The sequence below is a fragment of the Puntigrus tetrazona genome, unplaced genomic scaffold (assembly GCF_018831695.1).
Source record: "Puntigrus tetrazona isolate hp1 unplaced genomic scaffold, ASM1883169v1 S000000469, whole genome shotgun sequence".
NCBI lineage: Eukaryota > Metazoa > Chordata > Actinopteri > Cypriniformes > Cyprinidae > Puntigrus > Puntigrus tetrazona.
This window is the reverse complement of record NW_025048111.1, coordinates 209215-235539: the sequence shown is the minus strand read 5'-3', so window position 1 is coordinate 235539 and position 26325 is coordinate 209215. Positions and strand designations below refer to the sequence as shown.

The 26325-nt window shown below is 41.0% G+C and overlaps 1 protein-coding gene across 2 annotated transcripts in view; it reads left to right on the top strand.

The window, feature by feature from the left end:
• Positions 1-23321: 23321 nt before the first annotated feature.
• The window catches only part of meis1b (Meis homeobox 1 b), a 60378-nt gene continuing 57374 nt past the window's right edge, over positions 23322-26325 (top strand). For both annotated transcript variants that reach the window (XM_043231871.1, XM_043231872.1), the window contains exons 1-2: positions 23322-23983; positions 25336-25556. In XM_043231871.1, the coding sequence (XP_043087806.1) occupies positions 23972-23983; positions 25336-25556 (233 nt within the window). In that variant the 5' untranslated portion in view covers positions 23322-23971. The remainder of the gene's footprint in view (positions 23984-25335; positions 25557-26325) is intronic.

Genomic DNA, 26325 nt, shown 5'->3' with positions numbered 1-26325 from the left:
GATTTCATTTTGGCCCTGCACTAGATGGATCGAATTTGTTATCATAACGTTCATGTCTCTCAGATGTGTGTGCATGGTGTGACTATTTATTAGTTAGTATTGCTGAAGTCATGACAACAGAATGAAGGCAAAGTGCACTGAGCTATAATGGAGAAGAGGAAGGTGAAGATTTTCACTCACTAATTTGTAATTGCCACCAGAGGGAGCTAGGATAGTAGCTTTGGGATAAGATGAAGCGAGCCCCCTTTGAAACTTTCTTTCCCTGGCCAACCAGATGGAATATTGCAACGCCAAAATGCCATTTATGAAACATTAGGAAAACCCTGGAAAACGCAAAGGATTAAAATCAGGCGGTTTGTTTTTTGCATATTCATATTTAATGATCAATTATATTAAATTAAGTAAATAAATGAATTAATGCTTATGTGAATAAATAAAACATATAAATAAAAAAAATTATCTAAATAATAATTAATAAACTTGATTAGCATTTTAACTATTTTTAATTCAAGGCATATTAATTTTTTTAAATTAGAATTGTTGTATAATTGTATGTTGTATATTATAATAGTATTTTTTTTTCTATTTGTTCTAATAAACTTGTTTTGAATGGATCAGAATGCTGAGATTTATGATGATATTTTGTTATGTCGTATCATGTTGTACTTAGATTTGTGTCTTCCCTTAAATGCGTTCAAGCCAAATCAAAGTGTGGTGAAATTTGCCGTTCACTTCAGTAACGGCGGTCATGTTTCACTGCTGTTTCACTGTCGTAAATAGAGATATCCCCGTCGCATCTGCACCAAGTCATATTGTATTTCTCTCATGCGGCCACATTTCAGCGAGCGCACTGTAAAATGCAAATTCCCTTCTTTATCATCTGATTCTAATTTTGATTTTAATTGTAGCCTAATGTCACGCCATAGCTTCCTGTACGTGAGTCATCACCGAGGAATCTGTGCTGGCTTTGCCAGAAAGCTGTTTAGCAAGTGCATAACAGATCAGCCCAATAGAGATGTCCCTTTATTGACACTGTTAGAGCAGACTCACCCTCACCCCGTGTGTTTACACACACAAATGAGCACACAAGCACCCACACACACAGATGTCCTGAAATCTAAGTCTGACAGCTGCCAACTCTCTCCCTCCTCATACCTGCTGCATTCTGGGATTCTTGTTGCTCAGAACCGTTGTCGTATCTGCTAAAGATATATTCATTTCCACTTGGTAGGTGTTCGTACTGTAAAAGCATAATGATCAAACCCCATCTAAGAGTGCTGATTTTGATTCAGAAATTTGTAAAACGCCTTGAATCGAGTAAAAGTAGCATTCATTAAAAGCAATTCAACTGATTTAATACATTTCATTTCGATCTGGTTCAAACTGCACAAAACGACAATGAAAAAAGTAAACTTAAAAACAATTCAAATGGACCAAAATGAGAATCTCAGCCCCGTTTTGAGGTCATACCGAGAACGTAAAGGGTAGTTCTGTAGTCTTCAAGCATGAAGAATTCTTCAGGCCCCACAAAAATGGCCAAAGGGTATAAATGTCATGCTTTAGGGGTTCTGTTTCTGTATTTTTTGGAGGTCGTCTGTACTGTTTGGTTGTGGCTCACGGCTCAACTAATACGGAACACACACCGGGCTGAGGAACAGTGTTTAGTTGGAGCTGGTGTGAATGTTTTTCACCCCTGCCGGGTGGAGATTAACACCAGAGCTTCTGAGATTGACTAGTAAAACATTACATGGACTCCATCGTTTCACAGACGTCTCCTTTCCCAGTGCAATTTGCAAAACATATTTGCTTTTACAATTAATTCAGTAGCACAAGGTGTAAAGGCTGTTTGCAATGCTTGCGCTGGGCACTGTTTTGGGTTGATGTTATGGCACTGCTAGTCAGTTGAGAAAGAAAGAAAGAAAGAAAGAAAGAAAGAAAGAAAGAAGGACAGAAAGTAAAAGAAAGTTTCTTTGTTTTTTAATCAATGGGAAAAGTAGGTGTAATCAGTTTCATTCAGCTTGTTGGGTTTTTAAAGTAATGTAATCAAAAGTTAACAAGACATGGAAATGCTGAAATTATTAAAAAAAAGAATAAATAAAAAATAAAACAACGACATTAATTATTAAAACATTTTTTTAAATGCAGTTAGCATCTATTCAATGAGAATACATTAACATATAAAAAGTAACAGTAAATGAATTATGACACACACACACAAAAAGTATTTCAATAAATTCGGTTCTTTTGAATTTTCTGTTCGTGAAAGAACAGGAAAAAGTTAATTGAAGGATCATGTGACACTAATAATAACTGCTGAAAATTCAGCTTTGTATAACAGGAATAAATGACATTTTAATATATGTATGTTTGATGTGTATATGTGCGTATATAGTAGTGTATGTTTATATGTGGAATTGTTTAGCAATTATTTTGTTAACAGTTTAGCTTTCTCTATATATGCAAAACAGTTTGCTGACAAACAGTATGTTCTCACAGTCCTGTGGAATTCCATACAGTGTGTGTGTGTGTGTGTGTGTGTGTGTGTGTGAGAGACAGTGAATGGAGTGGAAGACACGGAGATACACGCTGAGATAATGAAAAAGAGACAATTCTTCCAGACACTGTCTCTTCTCATACTCTGCTTCTCCTTCTGTTGCACAGTTCTGTTTGGAGCCAAACAGTCAAGAATGTGGGGTATCATTTCCTGCAGAGAGATGACGTTCATGGAAAGGAGGGAAAAAAAAGAGAAAACGGCGAAGGAAAAAAAGCCCTCGCCAAAGGGAGGCTTAGTGGTGTCAGACTCAGGAAACAGAGTTTTCAGATTTGAGGGGTTAGAGACTGAATGTGTGGGGAGAAAAGCACTGGAGCTTCCACGGAGAGTCTGTGTGTGTGTGTGTGTGTGTGTGTGAGGCCGAGCGCTGGCAGCTGCTGTGGTAGGGCAAGACTGGGCAGGCTCCGGTGCTCGGCCCCAGGGAAGCGCCAAGCTGCCAAAGTGCCCTGGCAGGGGCCCGGGATGGGTCCGCAGGAACAGAAGAGCCTCTTTGTGCTCACCTTGCCAGCAGAAACCGGCCTGCCTCCTCTCCTCGGCGCTCCAATCGGGCCCGCTGCGCTTTGCTGTACGTACCGAGATGATACGGCGACTACGACTAGCAGCGAAGCCAGAGTCAGAGTCATGAAACGAAACTCTTCTCTCGAGATGAATTCGGATCTTGTACGGACGGGCGCATACATTCGTCTTCGGAGGTGAGAGTCGTCTGGGCAACTCTGGAGTCAGCTGTCTAACAGCGCTTCTCAGCTCATTAAATGAAATCCCACAGCCCGCATAGAAGAATTTAAATGAGAGCACGCGTTTGATGTGTGGGACTCCCCCTCCTCACTGGCCCTCCGTATGTGGTATGGTCAGGAAGAGGCTGGGTGGTAAACGCCTTGTTTAAGGCACTGACGGGTGAAGGTCTCGCAGGCCGACCTTGGGGAACTTAGCTGAAACTGTATATGTGTAAATCCATTGCAAATCCCCAGACCTTTTTTCCCCCCCCTACAGCCCGACTGCCTCAAGAAACTGGATCACTGCACTGTTTACAAGACCTCATGATTCATTTGGGATAAGGGGGCTTGACAAGGCAGGACCCGGGTCACTATTTGCAAAGATTGTAACCTAAAACCGAGGTCGAAAAAATGTCTTTAATGAGGACATGAGGTAACTAGTATGAAATAATTGGACTTTAACCTTGTTTTTACCTTTCTCCTGAAAAAGGGAGAGAGATTTTAGAGGGTTTTGGGGTGATGCAAGATTGTTCCCGCTTATTTATTTATTTTTTTTACTTTTTAAATATCTGCAAGAGAGTATCATTGCTGTTTTTTGACTATTATTATTTAGCATGAAGATCATTTATTTGAGAAATTATGTTGCCGTACGTACAAACTTAATTTTTACATATTTCTGATTAAAATAATTCATAAGATAAAAAGAGTGGCACGCTATTCACCCTTAAAGTTAATAACGTGAAAATCGACTGAAATAAACAAATGCGTACTGTTCTTGATTCTTGATGTGTTTATTTGTGCGAAGCGACAACAAATGACAAGGGTTTTATTTGCATGGTGCCGCTCTTTGTATACACCGTCATCATGTCCTGCAGACCCTGTTTACGAGCAACACCTTTTTGATATCAGGCTTCTCTCGCTACGCCGCATTCCCTGTCGGTGTGTTATTTGATTATTTGGTATTCGCACGAAACCACAAGGTCGAAACAATCACCAGCTCATAAACTCTCTGATCGGGTTTGTACATGGAATCATATCCACATGGCCACTCGATAATGATCAAATCTGCGATAAGCAATACAAGATTTTATGGGATATTGCAGAGCTCACCCACTTGGCACCTGGGCTTAAGCGGTCGGAGCGGGAGAAATAAAGATCTGAAGCCTCTATTTGAGAGAGCTGGAGGAGTTAGAGCGTTTCAGAGGAGCATCTTAACCCACCTCAAACCCCTTCATCCTCCTCCTCCTCCTCCTCTAGCACCCCCCTCCTCCTGCAGCGCTCTCAGTCTCTGTATCGGGTTTTGTAAGGGATTTGCCTCCCGAATCCCTCAAATCAACAGAGGATAGATGCCCATTGTGTTTAATCAAAGCACTTCCTTCCCATAATCCTTCAATTCTAACAGGAAGAATGGGAATGTGAAGGGGAATGCCATGGATGGAGCCCATGAAGGCCCACATTATACAGTCTCATTTGGATTTCTCCAGCAGGCAGTGCCAGGACCCGGGCCTTGTTTGTTGATATTTCATTTATCTGTTCTTTCTTACTTTGGTTTGTGTGTATTGGGCTGTTTGCGTTGCCATTGCTGGCATGTTCAGTTGTGGATAGATGTCAGCTCCCCAATCATGTTTACATTGGAGAATAATTGACTTGTCACCTGCAGAAACCTGCTTATGGGTTTAAAGCTGTAGCTGTGCTTGGCAACGTAGCTGCATACTGTTTATGCTCCCGTCAGGTGAAAGCAGCAAAACGTGTTGGAGTTGGCTTGCCCTAATCCTGTTCGGTCTAGTAATCGAGTTAATCCTCGGGGACTCACCCTGTTTGCACTTTCTCCCATAAGTCCCTGGGGCAGTGCACCCACCTGACACCAAGGTATTCTAGACTGTTGTTATTGCGCTTAACACACTGCTACAGGTACGCGTGAGTTAAAGAAATATTCTAAGATCAGTACAAGTTACTCATAACTGACCTGTGGCATAATGTTGACTAGCACAAAAATGATTTCTCTTTAAAAAATAAAATACTAATATGGGTTACAGTGACAAACTTTCAATGGATATTGATTTAGTTCACTTGTAAACGTGAAGATACTCAGCATTTTAATAGTGTTAGTGTGGCCAAATGTGCCGTTTATGTGGGGCACGTCCTGGCCATGATTTTTATATTGCCTCAAACATCTAAAGTATTTTGACCAATAACATGTAGGCATTGTACGCAGTCGACCAACAATCAAAGCGATGCAAATAGTTGCACGTGTTTGTTCATTTGTTCGATAATCACATATTTAAACAATATAAGTTTAAAGAAGAATTCATGTAAATGCTTTTCTATAATAATAGCTACTCAGGCTCATTGGAAACACGTGCTAGTGGTGATTTGTCTTTTTTTTTTTTTAAAGTATGTATATGTACAAATATCTGCAGTTTCCAGTTGAAATGAACACTAGAGGCAGTAAAATGTTTACTCCTTTTCACACAAATTATAATTTACAGGGTAAGAGTTTCAAATAAGAAAGCCGTTCTTCGCACAATATTATATTATGATTTTAAGATGATTTAAAGTTATGTTATGTTATGATTAGTGTCACATATCCAGCTTCATATATATGGGTTTTCTAATAGGTTTACTTGGTAGCTCATATGATATGGCATTGATATGGCACACCAGTAAGAATCCCATGAAACTATGGTTTTACAAAACAACTCAAATTTTCATTTATGGAATTTAAAATCAAGGCTAGCATAAATTTTGGCAGGTCACATTAGTCAAATTAGCATTAGCTAATCCCTGTCTATAGCAATACGACAGCTACCTAGGTGTCATATATAAGGTCTCTCAGTATTATTAGCAATTTTCTCGTTGCTCAATAGCTAATTAGCCGCCTCCATCCCCAGCTCCTCCTCTTGTCCACTCAGGATTCATTAACAATGTCTGCAATACATTTGTCATCAATTAATGTGTTTTTATAACTTTTTTTCTATTGATAACACTCTCAAAAAGGTTTCCGTTCACTATAGGATTGTTCATTTTACTTTAAATGTGAAACGGGTTCTAATCAACATTATGCAACAAATGATTCACTCGTACTAAACCTAGAAGATTCCCCGAGCATGTTCTGCTGACTAAAATGCTTGCGCAGAATCCAATTCCCAAAACAGTATGTCATCGGCAGACGGCAGTCAAGAGAAAGCGGAGAAAGCGAAATGGTTTAAGTTCACACGACATGGACTCTTGGTGGATCATTCATCCTTTACTCTGGACCACAAGCCTGGGCTCAGATCCAAGCAGATCTCAGCCAAGGCCTTTCCATGGGCCTGTATTACTCCTGAGGGAAAGGTATCTAAGCCTTCCCCGCTACACAATTTCCCAGTGCCTTTCTACTTGAGTGGGTGGCCCCCGTGTGCCCTGGCTCCTGGTCTTTCAGTGACGGAGACCGCCCTCTGCTCTGGAGGAGGTGAAATCAAATCCCGCCGTCGGAGACAGCAGCGAACGGCAGGAGACCATAGAGCGAAGATTAAAGATCCATCTCATATTTTCCCTCCATGTGCACTGAATAAGCATTGTAATCCGTGGAATCAAATGCTTCTAATGTAGCCCTCAAGGGTCGTGATATCTCGCATGTGACATTTAACTATTTTAAAACGTTTCCCCATCTCATATCAAATACTGACAGTGAAGTCCGAACAGAATACTGTGTGTCGTCTACACCGAAGGCCTGACAATGACATTACCTTGGATCTCGTGCATTTCAGCTTGAGCTGGAAACTGATACTTCTGCATGTGATGTGTAAATTGATATTGATGATCAAAGTAAACAATGTGACCCTTCATATGAGGCTTTGATTTGAACCTTTTGAAGAGAGTCCAAACCAATTAATGAAGTTTGGAGTCGAGTCCCAAGAGCTTCATTAGAAGGCCGAACGGCAATTTCAAAGACAGCTGCCATTTCTCTCCTCTAGTTTCCTCTCAGTCCCATTCTGCACATTAGAGAACATGTAACAATTCATTTCAGTTAACGATTTGTTCAAGAAACCCAATTGATGAGAAAAAAATTTGGGATCTAAGATTTGAGAGAATGGAGCCAAACAAAGTTTTAGTTTCTTCTCAGAACACGGCATTGTCAGGCAAGGACAAACGTCCTTCTTCCTGGGAATGATTAATGATGGCTGGTAATCTGACTAGGGTAGTTTAGGAGAGGAACAGGTTTGTTGGATATTGATAGCTATTCCCATTTTGGCTCATTCTCCAAGGAAACAGGAAGTGGCCATTGAGACTACTGAGCTTGGGAGGAAACGTGTTATAGCTGTTTGTGTCACTTGAGTCAAGGAGTGCATTTAGATTTTTAGAGAGTTACTAGTTACAGCATTATGTAATTTAATAATAATAATAATAACAATAATAATAAAATGTACATGTAATCTGTTACAGTTACTGAAAAAAAGTATATTTAAATTACAGTTAATCAAAAAACGTTTAAGTTATGTTGCTTTAATGAAGCATGTGAAATAATTTTTCACACTGGATTTTTAAAAGCTAAATTAAGGGTAAAAAAAATAACAATAAAAATTATAAAAACTACAAAAATAGACAACATTGCATTTGTTTTGTTTTAAACTTGGTGGTACAGTGTTTATTATATGACTAGAGCGTCACTGATATCAAATTTTGTCTGCAGGGAAAAAAAAAAAACTAAATGAATAAAAAATATGAATTTATTTCTCCAAGGCTGCAGAATTCGGATTTGTGATTGTATATATCAATGCGACTATGATACTACTAGCCTTGTAACTGCCGGTCTCAAAGTGCTTCTCATTACAAGTTTGGGAAAAAGGTTTGGCAACTTAAAGAAGCTTAAAAACACATGGCAAACTTAAACACATGAACTCAAAGCACATGTAAAGATGAGTTCTGTGCAGCATTTACTGCTCTGAGATTATAAAAACCCCAGATAATAAGCTGCTTGTGTGTGAAGTTCACTCGCATATATTTATTTAAGTAAATCACAGCCTTTGCAATGCCATAATCACACTAAGCCATATCACGATTTCAGTTTTACTTTGATTGTAATTGTATCTTCGTGCATTGTGTTTAAACACTCACAAGCATGAATGAGATAAAACTCAGCGTTCCTCAAACAAACGTCTTCAGAAGAGTCACAGCGCAGATGCCGTAAAAGTTGCCGTACAGACTTTTATAGCGTGAATGTTAATTTTCATCTCTTGTATGGAACAGAGAAAAATGGGGAGTCCTACAATTTTGGAATGACATGACATGAAAACATGGGATTTGTTTATTTATCAAATGCATTTCTTTATTAATTGCTAAACGAATAAACATTGGCATCACACACGTACTTTGAAAGTTTTACATTTAAAACCCAATTTCTCTGGAGAGCGGCTTTTCCGTCTACTCTTCAGAAGTGGCAAGGAAACCCCTCAGTTACACACACTTATGAAAAGCAGCGCAGCTTAACCGAGGCCGGCCTCCTGCAGGAGATTTTGTCAGTTCGCTTTTTTCCACCAGCAACAGGATCAGCCGTAAATACTCTCTTCCCAGGAGTGCGCATGGCTTCTCTTTTACACAGATTCACACACTCTCTATAGCTCGCTCGCCCTCTCCCTCTCTCTTTCTCTCTCTCTCCCTCTTTTTGTGGCTCCTACAAACAGTCCAACTCCTTTCTCAGCCATTGGTTCCTAACCCAGATCAAATGTTAGGGTTTAAAAAGCTAAAGTCTGATGTGGATGAGCAACTGCCCATAAAACACTTTAATCCCTAATGCTGTAATGTATTTAATTTCACACTCTCTGATGCTGTTGCCCCTTTTTAGGATTACCGAGGGTGGGGGCTGGGTCAGGGTCTGGGACAGAGGGGGCCACTCAAGCCCTTCCAATGCAAAAGATGAAGATTGAGGACGCTGCTCTAAAACAGTTGAGCTCTTCATAGAGCCAGATCCACAGAATGCCACAGCGCTGTTTGGATGCTTGTATTCAAATTGGAGCGGAGGGCTTTAAAGAGCAGGGGAATGCAATGATATCTGCATTGTCCTAAACCCCTGCTTGAGAGACCCGGGCAAATCCCATTGTATGCGTGTTACTATGGAGCTTCATAAAGTTGAAGACCAATATAGTTGTGCCTTTATTAGATGAGGATCTGCACAGGCGGATGGGATATTGGATGCAATAATTCCCTGCTAGGAGCGCACACATAGCCTCTTTTATATCGCCTTCTAATATCCAATTTACGGGCGAGAGGACCTCAGCCAACTGAGCCCACTAAGTTAAAATGCAAAGTCTTCAGCGTGAGATGGAATTAAGGCCAACTTTTCCTCTCTTCTGTTTGCCAACACTTTTGAGGTTTAAAGAAATATGAAACTTTTCCCCTTTTTTTCTTATTTTTCCCCAGTCTCATTCACGCGTGCGATAGATGCAACTAAAAACAACAACCGTCTCGTTGCGAGATGAAAACCTGCAGCTTTGTGGCGTTTGCTAAACGGTTTACATCGCTTTTGGATAACTGTGCTTTAATTAAAAAGTAAATTAAGGCTGGGCGGCCGCTGACGGTTTCCTCGGAACATGCTAGCATCCTGTTACGCCGGTTGGGAAAATAACTTTGCGCTCTTTTAACAAAAAAGAACACACTTCTATCTGTTCAGACAAATCCTTTAGTGGCATTGTATTCACGTGCTTCAGTCCCCCAGATCTTTGCTTGCGTCTTCTAAGAGGTTTGTTTTACACACACACACACAGAGTCAGTTTCCACTTTCTTTTGCTATCTAATTCTCCCATGGACTCTGATACAATCACTGCTAGCGGATGTATTTACTCATAACAAGGGCTTAGCTGCAGTCCTGTAAATAAGAATATATGGTGATTTATACGCTAAGCGGCAAGGATTGTGTTGCCCTGCTGGTTTAAGCATTTTACACTTTGATAAACTCACCCGAGGCTCTTTGCCACGTTGGGTACTAAACCCCCAGTGTCGACCCAGCCCTGCTGCCTTTTGCCCTATTAAGCAGGCAAGACCAATCTGATAAGCGCACATGCCGTTTTTTGGCTCTAAACGTTGTTAGAGCTTGCCATGCAGCTTTCGGTTTGGAGCTGTGGAGATGACCTCTGCAAAAATACCACTGGAAACAAAAAAAAGGCCAACCCATTGTAAAAATGTGACGCAAAAAGCTTGAGAGAGGGGGGACGTTTACTGCGTTTATTATTTACTTTCCCGAACGCAAAAGCTAACGACAGTGTGCAGAAGTCATAAAACAATTCTCCATCTTATTATTTGATCATTTGTACTTAACGGCTTCACGGCCAAGAAAATGGAATGAAATACTGGCCATGTCAATAGCGGATCTATAATGACTGCGCTATTTGGCTTTTGCTTTAGAATAATTTAAAAGCTCGGTAATCAATAACTAATCTTGGCTATAGTCAGATGAAATGAAATAAAGTGGTAAATGATGAGGCACGCTATCATAAGGTACGCTCACACCTTCCTCGGAAAAAAACACCATCACAATGATTTATTAGATTGTTTTCTTCTCTGCATTGTCTGTCGTTTTAAGTAAAAAAAAAAATTAAAATCTGCTCAATTCTGCGTAACAGATTGAAACATGACACAATTTGTTAAATGAGCTGAAAGTGCTAAACGCTGCGTAAAATCTTTTTCGTAATGACCGTCTTTGCCTTATTTTCTAACAGAATAAAAATATCTAAATATCCTTTAAACGATATTTTACCTGAATTCCCAGACAAGAATTTAACAAGAATTTTATAGTAAAACTGTACAGTGTATTGAGTTTTTAATGTTTAAACCAAGTGTGTGTGTGCGGGGGGAGAGGGATAGATATAAAATACACACATTAAATCTATAAAGCCCATTTTTACAATTGTATGCAGTTTTGCTTCTCTATTTCCCCCACTTGCTTTTAAGGCTCCTTAAAGTGCCCCTATTATGTGTTATGAAATGTTCACATTTTGGTTTTAGGATATTTTGGTTAACAGCAAGGTCATAAAACGCATTTATGCGTACCTGATTTGTTCAACGATTCGGAAAATATTTTTAAAGCTGTGTTTGTGAGCTTTCAACGTTCCTAGCGGTGAAGAATGGATTCGCATTTTCGTTCAGACCAATGTGAAAAGACCAACTAGCGGTTTGGGAATATGCTAATGTTTGCTGTTGACTTTAACACGAAAAAGCTTGGGACTCGTTTTAAAAAATAATGAGTCGACTCTTTCTTTTAAGAGACAGTAACTTTATAAAACCTTTTCGGCTTTAAAACTCTGCAGGATGTGTTCATTCACTTTATGCATGAAAGGTGATTTTCAAAAATCCATAACTTTTTTACAAACAGCTTAACGTCCACCGCTGCATGCAAAGGACGTGCCTCTCACAGTGCAACACTGGAGACACGCAGCAGATTTCGGCTGCTTGCATTTATTAGAGCAGGCCCATCTGTAAATGTTTCTGGAGCTTTAGTGTGTAGTATTTAGTGGACACGCTCACAGCTGCTTTGAAACAGACCAGTGCTTTGTGCAGTCACCCTGTGCCCTCTATGACCTCTACCTGCACTGCAGAGCAAACAGAGAGTCAGGAGAAGAGAAAGGATGAGAGGGAGAGAGAGGCAGAGAGGAGGGCGCTGGTGGAGCTCTGTTAATTCTTCCATATCTAAGCCTCTTTGCTGAGGCTCTCTTTGTCTTCAAAGTCCGAGTCATTAAGGACTAATCCTATCACTCCACCTAATCTGAAGTCGTGGAGTCAGAGTCCAGCTTTCCCTAAAATGGCCTTTGTAGAGGCCAAATAGACACGGTTAGGTTTTAGTCAAGAGCATCCAAAAGTGCCCCTCTCCTCTCTTTTGCGACCCCGGCCCTTCAGGCTCAATCCTTCACAAGAATTTAATGGAGTGCTGTTAATGAATCTTCCCCTCTGCTCCTCTATTCACTAAAGGAAAAAAACGAGCGAGAGCCGCTCTCTTTCACTAAAAAAATAGCCTGGTTTATTTTCTGGAAACTACGTAGACACTGAGACTAAATCTTAGAAGAAAAGCACAATTTTGGTCTTTATGCTTCAAAATTTTACATTTAGTTAAATGCGTTACAGGGTTACTTGTGAAAGGTACTTCCAGTTTTTTAGGTAACACTTTATTTTAGGGTCTCTCAAGTAGTTCGCATATTTCTAGAATATTTGTCATTTATTAAGCACATGTCAATGACTACATCCCTAATCCTACCCAATACTTAACTACATTACTAACTATTAATAAGCAGGACATTTATTGAGGGAAAAGCCGTAGTAAAGCCGTTTCAAATGAAATCCTTCACACCATTTTTTTGTGTAATATTTGGTTTATTCTTGAACGTCCCATCCCATTTAAACCCGAATATGTCTCTGCACCCTCGTTTTGCAGTGTGCTTTATAGCAGCATGACATCTGCCAGCGTGGATTTTCCCCCGGCTCTGTTTGAGGACAGCTGTTCTTAAACACACTGTTAAGGCATAGTTGTCTGCTGTATGAAACCGTTAAGAGAGCATTGCTCAAATAGTTCAAACCATTTGATTCTGGAGAGCACTGGAGGGAAGTGTTTACACAGTGTCTTTCTGGGGCTTGTTAGCCAGGCCGTTGTGGAGAGAGCTGGGTCTGCTCTGGTGAACTGGAGTGCTTTTGGCAGTTGCCCACCTTATTCGACTAGATGTGGCTTAATTAGGCTCAGACAAAACTTCGTAAACATCTTAAGGTACCCAAGCCAGTTTATGTGGTCCTTATTAGGAGCTGAAGCAGGAAATGAAAGATCGAGAAGTAACCCAAGCAGATACTCTGTTGTCTGGTAAACGTTTTTGCTTGTGAGGGCCGAGTTTGAGAAATTTCCTGATAAGAAAAACCGTCAAGGATACAAATAAGCAGATTTTAGGACCATTCGTATTTTTTGCGGCATGGCTCCAAAACATGCCTTCTTTGCAAGTACAGATGCAAAAAGAAACGTCCAATCACAGTTCAGTATGCAAATAAAGACGATAAAGAAGACCAATAGTCTTTCCTGTGCAGATGTTTCAAAGAGGTCACTGCTGTTACTTTAAAGTTGAATAGCAAACAATAATATAGGATTTGTAAGCTTTAATAAAAAATCTTACCTTAATATAACAAAATAATAATGAGAAGAATAAGAAGAAGAAAAAATAATAATAAGATATAGTATTGAAACTGTTGAAAACTCTGTGTGTGTGTATATGTATCTATATATATATATCTATATATTTATTTTTTTTATGGCAAAAATCATTAGGATATTAAGTAAGGATCATGTTCCATGAAGATATTTTGTAAATTCCTAACCATAAATATATCAAAACTATATATATATATATACTGAAACATGAAATGCTCATTTATTATCAGATGTTATCTTGCATTATATATTTATTTATTTAATATGATGCATTGCACATTAATTCCACGTAGAAACGTACACCCGTCTTCAAGCGTAGTGTCTGTCGTCCTGCTTTCACCGTCGCTGGAAGGAACAAATGAAAGCCATGTGTTGTTCAAGTGTAATTATAGTGTTGTAAAGCGACAGAACAACAAGAGAGTAGTTTTACTGTGCCGTAAATGCAGGTACGAGTCTTTATCAAGGGATCTCACGTTGCAGGGATGCTGGTCTGGGAGACACAAACGGCCCTCGCTGTGGCTCCAGGGCCCCCAAAACCAGGCATTACACCAACACCGAGGGGTCAGGGGTCAGTCTCTAAAATGTTTATTCTTCATCCTGTGATTTTGAACTCCCCCGCTATTTTGGTAGGAGCCCCAAATTTCAAAATGACTTTAAACGTGTATTTTTGTTGCCAAAGACTGGAGCTCTGAGAGATTGCTGGGATGTGTTTATGAACACTGTCTGCGATGGTAAAGATCAACGGCTGCTCTCGCCACAGACAGCCGACCTATTATGGCTACACATATTTCATTGTAGTTCATTATAAAATCAAATACATTTAAAAATAAAGAAAAGAAGCAAAGAACATCATATAAATGATAATGCAATCATGTGCAATTTTCCAATATATTTTTATTTGCATCATTTGTCATCGAAGTGCTAAAATATACACAGCGCGTTAATAAAATTCCAAAAGTATAAAAGAAAATGAAAAAAAAATTCAAGTCAACATCATGAGATGCTAAAATAACACTGTACACAATTTTTACATTTTTACATTTTATTTTAGTCTATGATTTACTTCAATAAAATATCAGTTCATGAAAAAATAACAACCTGTCGTGATACGTGCCGTCAGCGCAGGCTGAAATTGCATTTGACATTTTTTCGAATGGATATTTTTATCGACAGCAGGTTTTTTAATAAAGAAAATATCATCTATATGTCACCAAAGTCACAGATGACAAACACGGCTAGCTCTTGCCCGTAACAACCTTCTTGTAAAGCCACACAATCGCTGCAGGGGTGTAAAACTCTGACAGCTTGTTATCTTTCAGTGACAGAAGCCAAATCAGCCCGGCTTACCGACCCAATGTAAATCAGCAGCGTAAAATAAGCAGTGGCTAAATCAGCCAGAGACAGAGAGGCTCTTTGTTGCAGCGTGCAGATTAATATCTTAAGCGTGTACCATTGTTCAGAGTTATGTCACCAGTGGCCGTAATGATATCTTAAATTAATGAAGTGATGAAAGCGGCGAGGGAGAGGCCTGTGATTTACAGGATTGCTTTTAGCTGATGCACACCGCCATCACTGGAGATAAATCAGCCGCTGGGAGCCATGGGGGGAAAATGAATGGATCTGCACACGGGTTTACAGTTCAATTAGTAAGGCACAAGGACGCCAGCGCAATGCAGTTCGCCCCGGCCGGGTGTTTGGATGAAACGAAACAGCGGAAGATGTATGTTCCTCAGGTCTTCGCTGAGTTTATGCTTGTAAAATAGATATATACGGCAAACGCTTTAGAATTCTTTGGCGTCGCGGCTTCGAGACGTCGGAGCGAATTCGATCATTTCGTGCTGTTCTTGCATGAAATCCTTTCAAATAATAATTTCGGTGACACTTCAGAATGGGTAACACTTGTTGCCTTTTAACTGCGACTCAATTCTTCGTTTGCTGCGTATTAATAGTTATTAAGGTACAATAGCTGTCACTGGGGCGGTAGGCTTTTTGAACGTATTAGGTACTAAGTACTATTCTGCACCAAAATGGACCCAGTGACCACTTTTGTACCTTTGTTTCTGAGAGCGTAGTTGTTAAGATTAGAGATGTATAATAAGGTGATGTAGAATAAGGCGTTAATATGTGCTTTATTACCGCTAATAACTAGCTAATATTCTAGTAATATGCATGCTAACAAGCAAAAAGTGTAAAGTGTTGCCATAATTTCTAAACAGGAACTGATTGGTTGCTCAAACAGACAGTACTGCCCTAAACCCGCGCTCACCAATCGAGATGCAGTGAAAAAAAGGATCAAACGTGTGTAACTGATAACGGTTAAAGTTCACCCTGATTACTACCAACCTGAGCCGGCTCCCCAGTAACGCAGAATGACCTCCACGTGCCCTGACCTTCCTTTTTATTCTGCTTAAGAGGCAGGCTTAGGTAACTGCTGAGGTAACCGATGCCACTTTCTCAGAAAATCAATAATTAAATTCGGTCGTACACAGGCCGGTGGCCTGCACCTGAACTGGAGTTTTGTATTCCACCCCCCCCCCGCCAAAGTGGTCCAGCGTTCGCTCCAGATTACTTTCCGCCATGTCGGATCACGTACACCTCCAGTCAAACGCTGGGACACACGTACTCACTGTTTACATTTGCATGTTTTAGAGTAATAGTAAAATACGTGACAGAATGTATACGAAACACATAAATGGAAGTATGGAAATGATTAAGCACTCATAGACATAAAATAAACACATCATTTCTGAATTTTTTGATCATTTTAAGGCAAATAATCATTCAACATGAACATGAATTTATTGGTTTTTACAATTTTGCACATTTTAGAATAATAGCAATAACACTCAAAAAGTAATAAATAATAATAAAAAAAAATTATAATTAAAAAATTATATACGATATATATATATAACGACTTTTTCGAATGTTTTATTCCTCAAAGGATCATTCAAATAAATGATTATGGTTTCCACAAAAACATCAAGCAGCACAACCGTTTTCAACATACAGTTTAAGCAGAAAATCAGCGTATTCAAATGTTTTCTGAAGAACCACGTGACGCCACAAGACTAGGGTAATGATGCTGAAAATTTAGCTTTGCATCACAGGCATAAATTACAAATGAAAAAAAATAAAAATTAAACAAGCGACTGCGTTTTCGATCAAATAAACCGCGGCCTCCGTGAGCGCAAGACACACCGTTTTTCAAAAACATCCCGACTCCAAACCGTCGAACGGCGACTCTTTGAGGTCTTGTTATAACATCAATTCTCAGCTGTCAGTTTCCTGTATATGTTTAAAGGGTGTTGCGGCATTACCGTGCTGTAGTTATCACCTTATCTGATGTTGTTTTTTGTTGAAGTGAGCTGTAAACTCATTTAACGGGGTGCCGCATGTGACAGTGGTGTAAACTTCACTCTCCGGCGGCACCTCGGTGTAAAGCGCATTCCCTGTGGCCCATCTCAGCGCTCCCGTTCCCAGACCATTTGTTCTCAGACGCTATCCCGCTTTCCCGTGGCGTGAGAGCTTCACCTTGAGAGTGAGAATGACTGTTTGGGTCATTTGACTTGTGCGTTGAACAACCTCTCGATTGCTTTCGCTGTTAAAACTGATGCTTTTTGACTCGTTTTTATATTCATTCTCATTCAGTGTAAACGCGATGATCACACACACGCGCGCGCACACACACACACACGATGGCCGAGCTAATGTTTGTCTGAAGCAGCCCGTTTCGCCTTGGAGCACCTCTCTCACTCTCTGGTTTAAGTTTCCTTTAGGGATTCGGCGAGACCCACAGCGTCAGACCCCATTCATTCTATTGTTAATGGAGAGCGTCTACAATCAAAGTGTGGAGTGTTTGGGTCAGAAGCCTCAGCGATTGCGGCCTACCCCCGGGGCAAGAGCGTGGCCCCCAGAGACACGAGCTCACCAACCTCCTCTACGCCGCACGGCTATGAGCCCCAGCCCTGGGAGCGGAGTGTTTCCAGAGCTAATGACCAGCTCCAGAGATGTTTGCTTGATTGAGTACGTGCTTGACTTGAAGGCTACCTTTTTTTTTCTTCTCCTATTGATCCACAGGTGAGGGCTCCTGTTTCGCTTCTAAACAGCCGACTCGTTAATCGAGCTCAACTAATAAAGTGAAACCGTAGTAGGAGATGCTCATTTTTCTGGCTTTTAGTTTATAATCTGCATGCTAGTGTACTTAATTAGATAGAAACAAAAACATTAAATACACTGCCATTCAAACTTTTGGGATTAGTTAGAACTTCAACAGCAATGTAGTGAAATATTACAGTATTAAGTAATGGTTTTCTATTTTAATATATTAGCGTCACATGATGCTTCAGAAACCTTTTCAGGTTTATGAACTGTTTAAAAGAACATTGTTTATTCGAAATGGAAATGTTTCGTAGCATCTCACTTTTTGCGATTTAACACATCCTTGCTGAATATTCAACATAGATAATAAAATGTACTCACTCCACACTTTTGGAAAAAATATATACATATTGATGACTCCTCTTGAACTTGTGGTTGCGTCCAGATGTTGGTCTGCTTATCAATCGCTTATTTAACCACTAAAGTGAAACTGTGGTAGTAAAGTGTACATCAAAGCAGTAGTAAATTAAACCAAAGTTGTAAGACTTAGAATTTTAATAACGTACTAATAAATGTTGCAATTAATATGCCTCCGTGTATGTATCATCTAGTGTACCTACTTGACAGATGCTTTTCAAATAATTTATGACTTCTTGCACCAACGCGCGCGTCCAAAGTTTTGTCCAATAAAATGCATTGTAGATATCAAACGGAATACTGTGGTTCAAAAGTACCTGATAAATAAAAGGCTGTTGGCCAAAGGAAAGCATCGCTCAGCATCGGCCATATTTTCGCAAGCTTTATTATATTTTTCAGCTTTATTGCTCATTTTCGCATGTGTGACCTCGGGTTGCTTTAGTGGTACATCCAAAAGCATGACCCATGTCTGAACGCAAGGAGGCGGCCCTCGAGGATGCTCTTAATTTTAAGACGTGTAACAGACAGAGCTCATTAGAGCGTGCTGGTACTCTGGCCCTCGCCGTGTCCTTGCACGGATATATGGGTCTTCACACGTCCTCCGCAAAAGCACTCTTTCGCCACCGCTCCCCCTTGCTTCTTTTTCCCCCTCTTCTCTCTTTCTCTCAAAGGTGCTGATCAATTCACAGCCTCCTCTGGAGGTGTGAGACTCATCCCTGCACTTTGTGATTGGCTCAGGCGTCGAAAACCCTCTGTCGTTCGCTCCCGTTCTCTTTCTCTCCCTCGCGCTATCTCTCATCGAGGGCAGCGGCCTACTCTTTTCACCTCTGGGCTCTGCCAGCCCGCGGCCAGGCTTCGGTCAAACGAAATCACACTAATCAAACCCGCTCCCCCCCCACCACATCTCTCTCTCTCCCCATCCCGCTTTCTCCTTCCTCTCTCGTGGCTCTGAGCCCATTAGCACACCTGAAATAATAACTCAAGTGACAAATGTTTTGGCACTTATAGCTGATAGACCAAGAGAAAGGGCGGGAGAGAGCACGCCGCGCTTTCAGAGACTCGGTATTTTCCAATCCCAACTGTGTCAACAGGGCAAGCTGACAGATTCAGAAATCATCCTGAGCTTGGTGGCAATAACGAAAACACAAATTCGACTGTTAATGCTTTAATAGAGATCTCGTTTGGTTTCACTGATCACGTGTTGTTTTAACAGCGCAGCGTACTGATATCTCGCAAGTGCTTTAAGCTTGACAATAACCCGCTCATATTTATTGAAAACTCCTTAGCGCGCGAGCCGGTAATAACCCGTAGTGCATAAAATGTAGCGTGCATTTAAAACTTAAAAGTAAGCAAACGCTGTCGTTTAGTTTGTGAAGTGTATCGACTCTTCTGTTCGCTTTCTAATTTTGAATTTTGCCGTGTTTACATGAAAAGAATTATAATTACCCGCACGTTCATTTAGATTTATAATTGTATTATTTGTGCTTTATTAATAGGTGACGCTTGCTGGAAAATTGGGCTTAATTTACAACCGAGCAATTTATTTCATTCATTTTAGCTTTATTAATTAGGTCCAACAAAACGGTACGTTTTCTGTTTATTTGACATTAGCGTTCTTCTAAACAAAGATTACCCAAAATGCGCCATCATGCTACTTTGATGCGCAATGCATATTTGAATGGAATTAATCAATATTTTGTATTGTAAGATCACAAAGCTGCCAGATTAAAGTTGCCATATCCGTCACAAATACTTTGTCAAGCAGTTTCGCCTATTCATTAATATACACACAGCCTCCTGAATCGATTATCAATTGATTATCGTCATTATTAAACTGGTAATTATTCATATTGTTAACAGTTATTTGAGAGTGGACGTTGTTGAACGCACGTCGCCTGTTTTAGTGCGTGTCAGAAAACTCATTGCGTCTCATTAAGAAACAAAGAAAGAAAATGCAGTGTGTTTCCAGTAGAAGGCGCACGTGATCAAGCATACGGGACACTGCAAGCCTTTGCATATGATAAATATGTTTTTCTTTTGGTTCTTGTGTGGTAGTTTACATTATTGCAAATCCAATAGGCCTGCGGTGCGTTTCTCAATTAAGCAAGTTTGTTAAAAAAAATAAGATGAAGCGTAAATAAAAGCAAGCATGAAAACAACAACAAAGTTAACCAGAATAAAGCCGAATAAAAAAACAAAAAATATCTAATTTTGTATGAGACCTATGTATACGTGTATTAACATACATAAATATTAAGTCAAAACACCACGTTCCTTTTTAGGTTTTCAATTAATAAAATGTAAGTAAAGGCTAAATGTAAGAATTTTAACTACACCTTTAAATATATATATATTTTAGCCAGTGTGTTTTTCTTACTAATCCTACCTAAACTTACCGGACGCGTGCACGTGTTTGATTTCTTAACTTATAACCTAAAAAACGCACGCGCTATCTCCAGTGCCCAAAGTTTTTTTGTTTGTTTGTTTTTTTATATATATAGTTTTACAGTTTTGTCATCACATTATATATGCATCCACGCCAACTCAGTGAATTTAATTTCCCCCCCGATTAGTAAACTCCCATTTCCTTACATTATTTTCACAGCTATCGATTGTCTAAAAAAAAAGTCTCTGTTGCGCGCAATCTCTTAAAACAAACAGACACGCGATTATTTGGATATCCACACGTTTCTCAGCTGAAGAGCACTTGAAACGCGCCGTGAGAGCGTTATAACCAGGCGGTGGCAAGATCAAGAAAAAAAAGTTGGTAGCCTGCTGTTTTATCCCGGCGCGTCTTACCCGTTCCCGATAGTCTTGTAACTTTGAGGCAGTTGTCAGGAGCGGAGAAGGCAGGGTTCGCTGCTGACCGGCCCCTGCTCGCAGATTGCTGCGGGGGGATATAAGGGATGACCTCCGTTTGACTTCTGAACCACAGCGGCATGTAGATTTCAAACGCGACTTAAGCAGAGAAAGATTCAAATGAATAACAAATAGTGAGGCAGAAAGGGAACGTTCCTGTGTGGCGTTCCGACACCTTCAAGATCAGGACTAAAATTAATTTCTGTTAGACGGAGCTGTCGATTTACGCCGAGGCCCCTAGTTCTAAAAAAACAGGCTTTTTATACGCAGCTTGCTTGATGTGTGTGCACTGCGTACTTAGTAAATGTTTTCCTAATCGCACAGCTACATTTAAATTCAATTAAAGTCTAAATTGAGTTCTATAAAATATTTTCAGCACGCTCGAGCAAGAGCGCGCGCTTGCACGAATTCTGCACGCGATGCAAAGATGCGCTTTATCTCTTTCGTTTGGTGACGCGTCGGGCTCGGGCTTGTTTTTAAACTCCCGCTTTAATTTCACCTCGAAAGACTCGCATCTCTTTCTGAGCCCAAATTATCCGAAATGATGGCGTTAACTCACTGGTGCGTGCTGCAATCTGCTGACCCTCGCTAAAAGGCAACCTAAACAGCGAAAGTCCTCGCCCTCATTGTGCTCTATGGCGTGCTTTTATAGACGCTAATTGAAGGGACTTAATTACTTTATAATGCTATTCTGGTACTGTGACAGCAGTTAAGCGTTTGGGTGAGCTTTCATGTCATCCCGTTTGCTTCTCGCGTAATTGAGACAGACACAAAACTAATGTTGAGATTGCAAACGTCAATAAAACAATTGAGTCGACTAATAACTAATACGCAGTGCATGCTCAACTGGGATGGAAGCGACTATTTAGATAAACTAAAACTTTATTGTCATAGTTTCTACTTGGAAAAAGACTACTTACCAATAAAGGCTAGCGTGTTTGTCTGTTGTACGGCGTCGGGTTAGACGTATGCGTGTTGCACGAATCCTCCTTTCGTTTGTGTTTAAGTCCACATCGGATCCCTCGCCCGCGCAACGCGCACCCTTCGTTTGCCGAGCGCTTTGGGGATTTGATGGCGATTTCATGCCTGTGAACGTGCGCGCCGGATCCCGCCGCCGCTCTTCCGCGGGAAGCGAGGGTCGCGCGATGCTCGCGGCAGCTGATAAGACGCCGTTCCTCGCATTAATCGCTTTTGATCGATGACAGATGCTCCTCAGACAAACTTCATACACCTTGTCACCGGGTCAGTTGCATTGCCCACAATGGTTCACTTCAGCCTAACAGTCAGCGCGCGCGCGCGTGTGTGTGAGTGTGAGTGTGTGTGTGTGTTTGTGTCTAAAGCCTCTTATTCGTCTATTTCACGTGAGCATTTTATGGAATGTGTATTATTTATATCAGCCGAGAGGTTCCTTTATTCAGGCAGGTGTATTTTAAATTTACCAGAACACACACTACTTCTCCAAATTGTGAAAATGAATATTGTGCACCGAGCAGAACTGCTGGAATGCCTGTTAAAAGTTCCATCTTCGACTTGGAGTGATAGGAATATGATACGACACGAAAGTTATTGTCAGAAGTAAAATGAAAACTTTGTTAGCATGCGATCTTGAAAAAACATTCTCAGTTTTCCTACAAAATCAATAAGTAAATGTTCATTCACGTTTATGTATTGCAAACAGTTATCTTATCTAAGTGAGTATTGTGTGTGTGTGTGTGTGTGTGTGTGTGTGTGTGTGTGTGAGAGAGAGAGAGAGACTGAGAGAGAGAGAGTAGCATTAGGACAAAGCAGAATACGAAGACTACATTTTCCCTCCAGATTACAATATTTTCATTCCACCCTTTCTTCATTTATGGAAGCATATCGACCGATAAATTAATGATTGATCATTCTTTGAACCAATAGACGACTTGATTCACTGTAGCACGCTTTCATTGGACACTGCACCAAACTCCTTAGATCCTACAGTAAGTGGATGAGCCCATTCGCGAACGGCGGGGGTGTTTTGGCTGAGAGCGCACGCAGCACCGCCGAAGCGCAGCATACGCCGTTTCTGAATAATGATGTTTGCGCGAAACGTAAAGTACACCGGCATGTGGTAAAAACAACATTTCGTGTAACCAGTGCTGTTGATTTCCCCAGGCCCCCCGCGTAAAAACTTGATTACGCGCGCTAGAACGTGGTTTCCAAGTTTCTCGACTAGTGTAAATAGCGCTCTCCCGTTTGGATACCCTGATCAGAAGTGATCGTAAACGGTGTGCGACCGGTGCCAAAAAAGAGACCGCGTTCCGTACGTTTAAAGCGTTGCTGGTACATCGACGTTGCGTGTCTCGGCACGCATGTAAAGAACGCGGCGCAAGCTAAAGCGCGGCGCGGTCTCTGCGTGTTTTTAGAGCTCGTTTCGCGGCAGCGGTGGTCCGCGCTCTTCTGCGTCCCACACGTCTCACCCCCCTGCTTTGGTTGGAACTTGATGTGGCCCATCGCATTGTGCAAGACGCGACCTGTTATGGCCACCACTACTTCCGGGTTTCAGCAGTCTGGTCCAGATTCAGCTGCCGAGCCGCGTTCAACACACACTCATTGTACACAAACGGGGAAAGGCAGCTCGCAGCATCGATCGTGGCTCCTTTAAGAAAAACTAAGCCAGAATTATCAGCCCACCTCCTCTTGATCTCATTTAGAAGCTATTGCATAAAAAATCAACTCAGGAGCCGAGAGTGATCAAAGAAACGAGAGAGAGCTTCATTTTTGTGCATTTGAGTAGTATTCTCGTTAGGGGTGCTAACCAGTGGAAGCGCGCGGAGGATCATCATTCATTCAGCACTTTGACAAGCTCGCGTTTGATTGATTGACAGCCGGAGTGGCAAAAAGCCACGAGATGCGCTAGTTTTGTTCGAGGGACTATTTTCGCACCGCTTCGGAAAAGAAGATTTCGCTCGATCCTTGTCGCCGTCCAACGGGAAAGAGAGCGAAGGGGACCTATTCGCCGAACGCGCCTGGCTGAACTTGCGGTGAAGGACTGGCTTCATCGCTCGCTCGAAAGAGGCAGTTGGATTTTTTTTTTTGAGGGGGAAAAACATATCCCACGTTTGGAATTTGCGTGCTTATTTCCTATTCACCCTGGCCTCGTAGGAGATATATTTTTGATTAAAGGAAGCCGAGGGAGCGTGGAGGGCGATGGCGCAGAGGGTACGTATCCCGAAAAGTTTCTTCGACTCCGTGTTGTTGAATGCAGTTGGAAATACTGAAACGTGGCCGGTGACAGTCAGACTCGCAGTCAAACTTTCTCTTCTTTTGCCTACCAGTTTTCTCGCATGCTTCAACTCCGCGCGAGCGTCTCCGCGTAGAGTTCTGAGACACCGGAGCCGTTTTTTAAACAGAATACTCTCTAATTACGTTTGACGGGGAGCCATTCCTAATTTTTGAAGCCATAGTACTAAATGCAACGCTTCTTTCATTTCTCCACGAAGACAAATGATTCAAAAAAACTTTAAAACTATTGGAACAGTTCAGCTATAGTGACTGAAAGTTATGTTATGATAATACACCGCCCGGGAATATTAACAGAGTTCATCAAATTCAACTCAGCTATTGTTCATATATATATATATATATATATATATATATATATATATATATATATATATATATATATATATATATATATATATATATACAAAATAAGTCTTATTTACGGTGAAAGCTAGCCGTGCGCTTTAAGTCGCCATGCTGACATTTACGGCATGGCCACTTTTTTTTTTCTTTGCGTTTGCAATCAAACGTAAACAACCACGGAGTAGATTTCGTCTCAACCTCTCCGACCTTTTGCTTTTGATGGTGGAAGCACAGCAGCACCCCGCTGTCTCTCCTGCACCTCCATAGATTCACTTCACAAACGTGCCATGCTCCCATCGTCGCCACTTTCCCCACGATATCGTAAAACGTGTAATAATTACGATAAATTGTCAAATGTCGCTGATGGGTCATTTTAAGCAAGCTAATATAATGTTTCGCTGAACTGTTGAGCAATGTAAAAATCTGCGTTTAATAGGACGAGTCCTAAAAAGTGCTGCTTGTGTTGATATTGAATAATAGTGTGTATAATTCACATGCGAATGACATTGCTTATTACTTCAGCGGCATTCGCGCAAAATAAAAACGCACGTAAAAGTGACACAACACACCACTGCTCGGTCGTGTGATATTTTTGTGCTCATCTCAATAAAGCTGCAGCCCAGTACTCCGTATCGATGTGCCCGACGCTGTATTCTGTATTATTTCACTCTTTAAAAAGGCACACGAGAGTTTTAACAATTTTTGCATTTAGTTTAAGAACCACGAGAGAGTCCGCACGCACAGTTAATTACTTTGTAATACCAGAACAGGGTGTTTTTTTATTTCGTAAAAGCAAAAGGCTACTTATTATTTTTTATTATTTTTTTTGGTCCGAGTGTACCGGATTTCTATTTTATTTTAGCGTGTGTTTTGTTATGTATGTATCGTGTATACATGGGAATGTCGCCCTTCGTGTGTGTGTGCAGTACGAAGATATACCCCACTACGGGATGGACGGAGTAGGGATCCCGAGCACGATGTACGGGGACCCGCACGCCGCCAGATCCATGCAGGCTGTTCACCTGAACCACGGGCCCCAGCTCCACTCCCACCAGTACCCACACACGGCCCACACCAACGCCATGCCGCCCAGCATGGGCTCATCCGTCAACGACGCTCTAAAAAGAGATAAAGACGCCATTTACGGGTACGTGTGGATAGCCGTATTCTTTATGATCGACTTTGCCACTAACGCATTATTTGACCCGTAACAGTTTCTGGAGCTAATAACTAAGAGCTTAAGGCGCCATGAATGTTTAATGCTCTCAAAAGTTACTTTTATTCTAAAAGTTTCGCGTTTTGCCTTTCTTCGTTTTGGCTTACTTTTGGTGAAAACTTTTTTTTTTTAAATATAAATTCGTTGATCTTACTGATACGCAGTTTTAAACTTCTAAATTGTTAAAAAGTGAATTGACTGCGCGTGTTTTTTTGTTTTTTTTTCATCGTTTAAACTTCGGGCCTAGTTTTCGCTTGACGCGTAAAAGGCGTTTTTGGGACGGCTGCGCGGAGCGGTTCCCGCAGAAAATCACAGTGGACGCTCTCGCAGAACCTTAAAGCGTGTTTTCCACGTAGATTGCAAAATGCGCAAACATATCTGGACGCGCGGACTTCCTCTCCAAACGCGCCCGGCGTGCGAGAGCTGCTCGGGTTCTCGTCCCAGCGCTGTATATATGTCTTCCTGTCGTTTAAAGCAGCGGTTTATACGCAGAACACCCCGTACGACTTACTCTCATTCATTATGAATTAGCTACGTCCCTAAACGTTTACACGAGATATAGGGCACGGTTAAATCGCGCGCTTGGCCTGGACTCAACGCGAGCGTTTCTTAGATGCTGTGACCCCGTGAGCCCGCTGTTTATATCGACTGCTGTCTTCGATAATAATCCGAGTTGCGTGCGACCCGACGCAGCACCAAA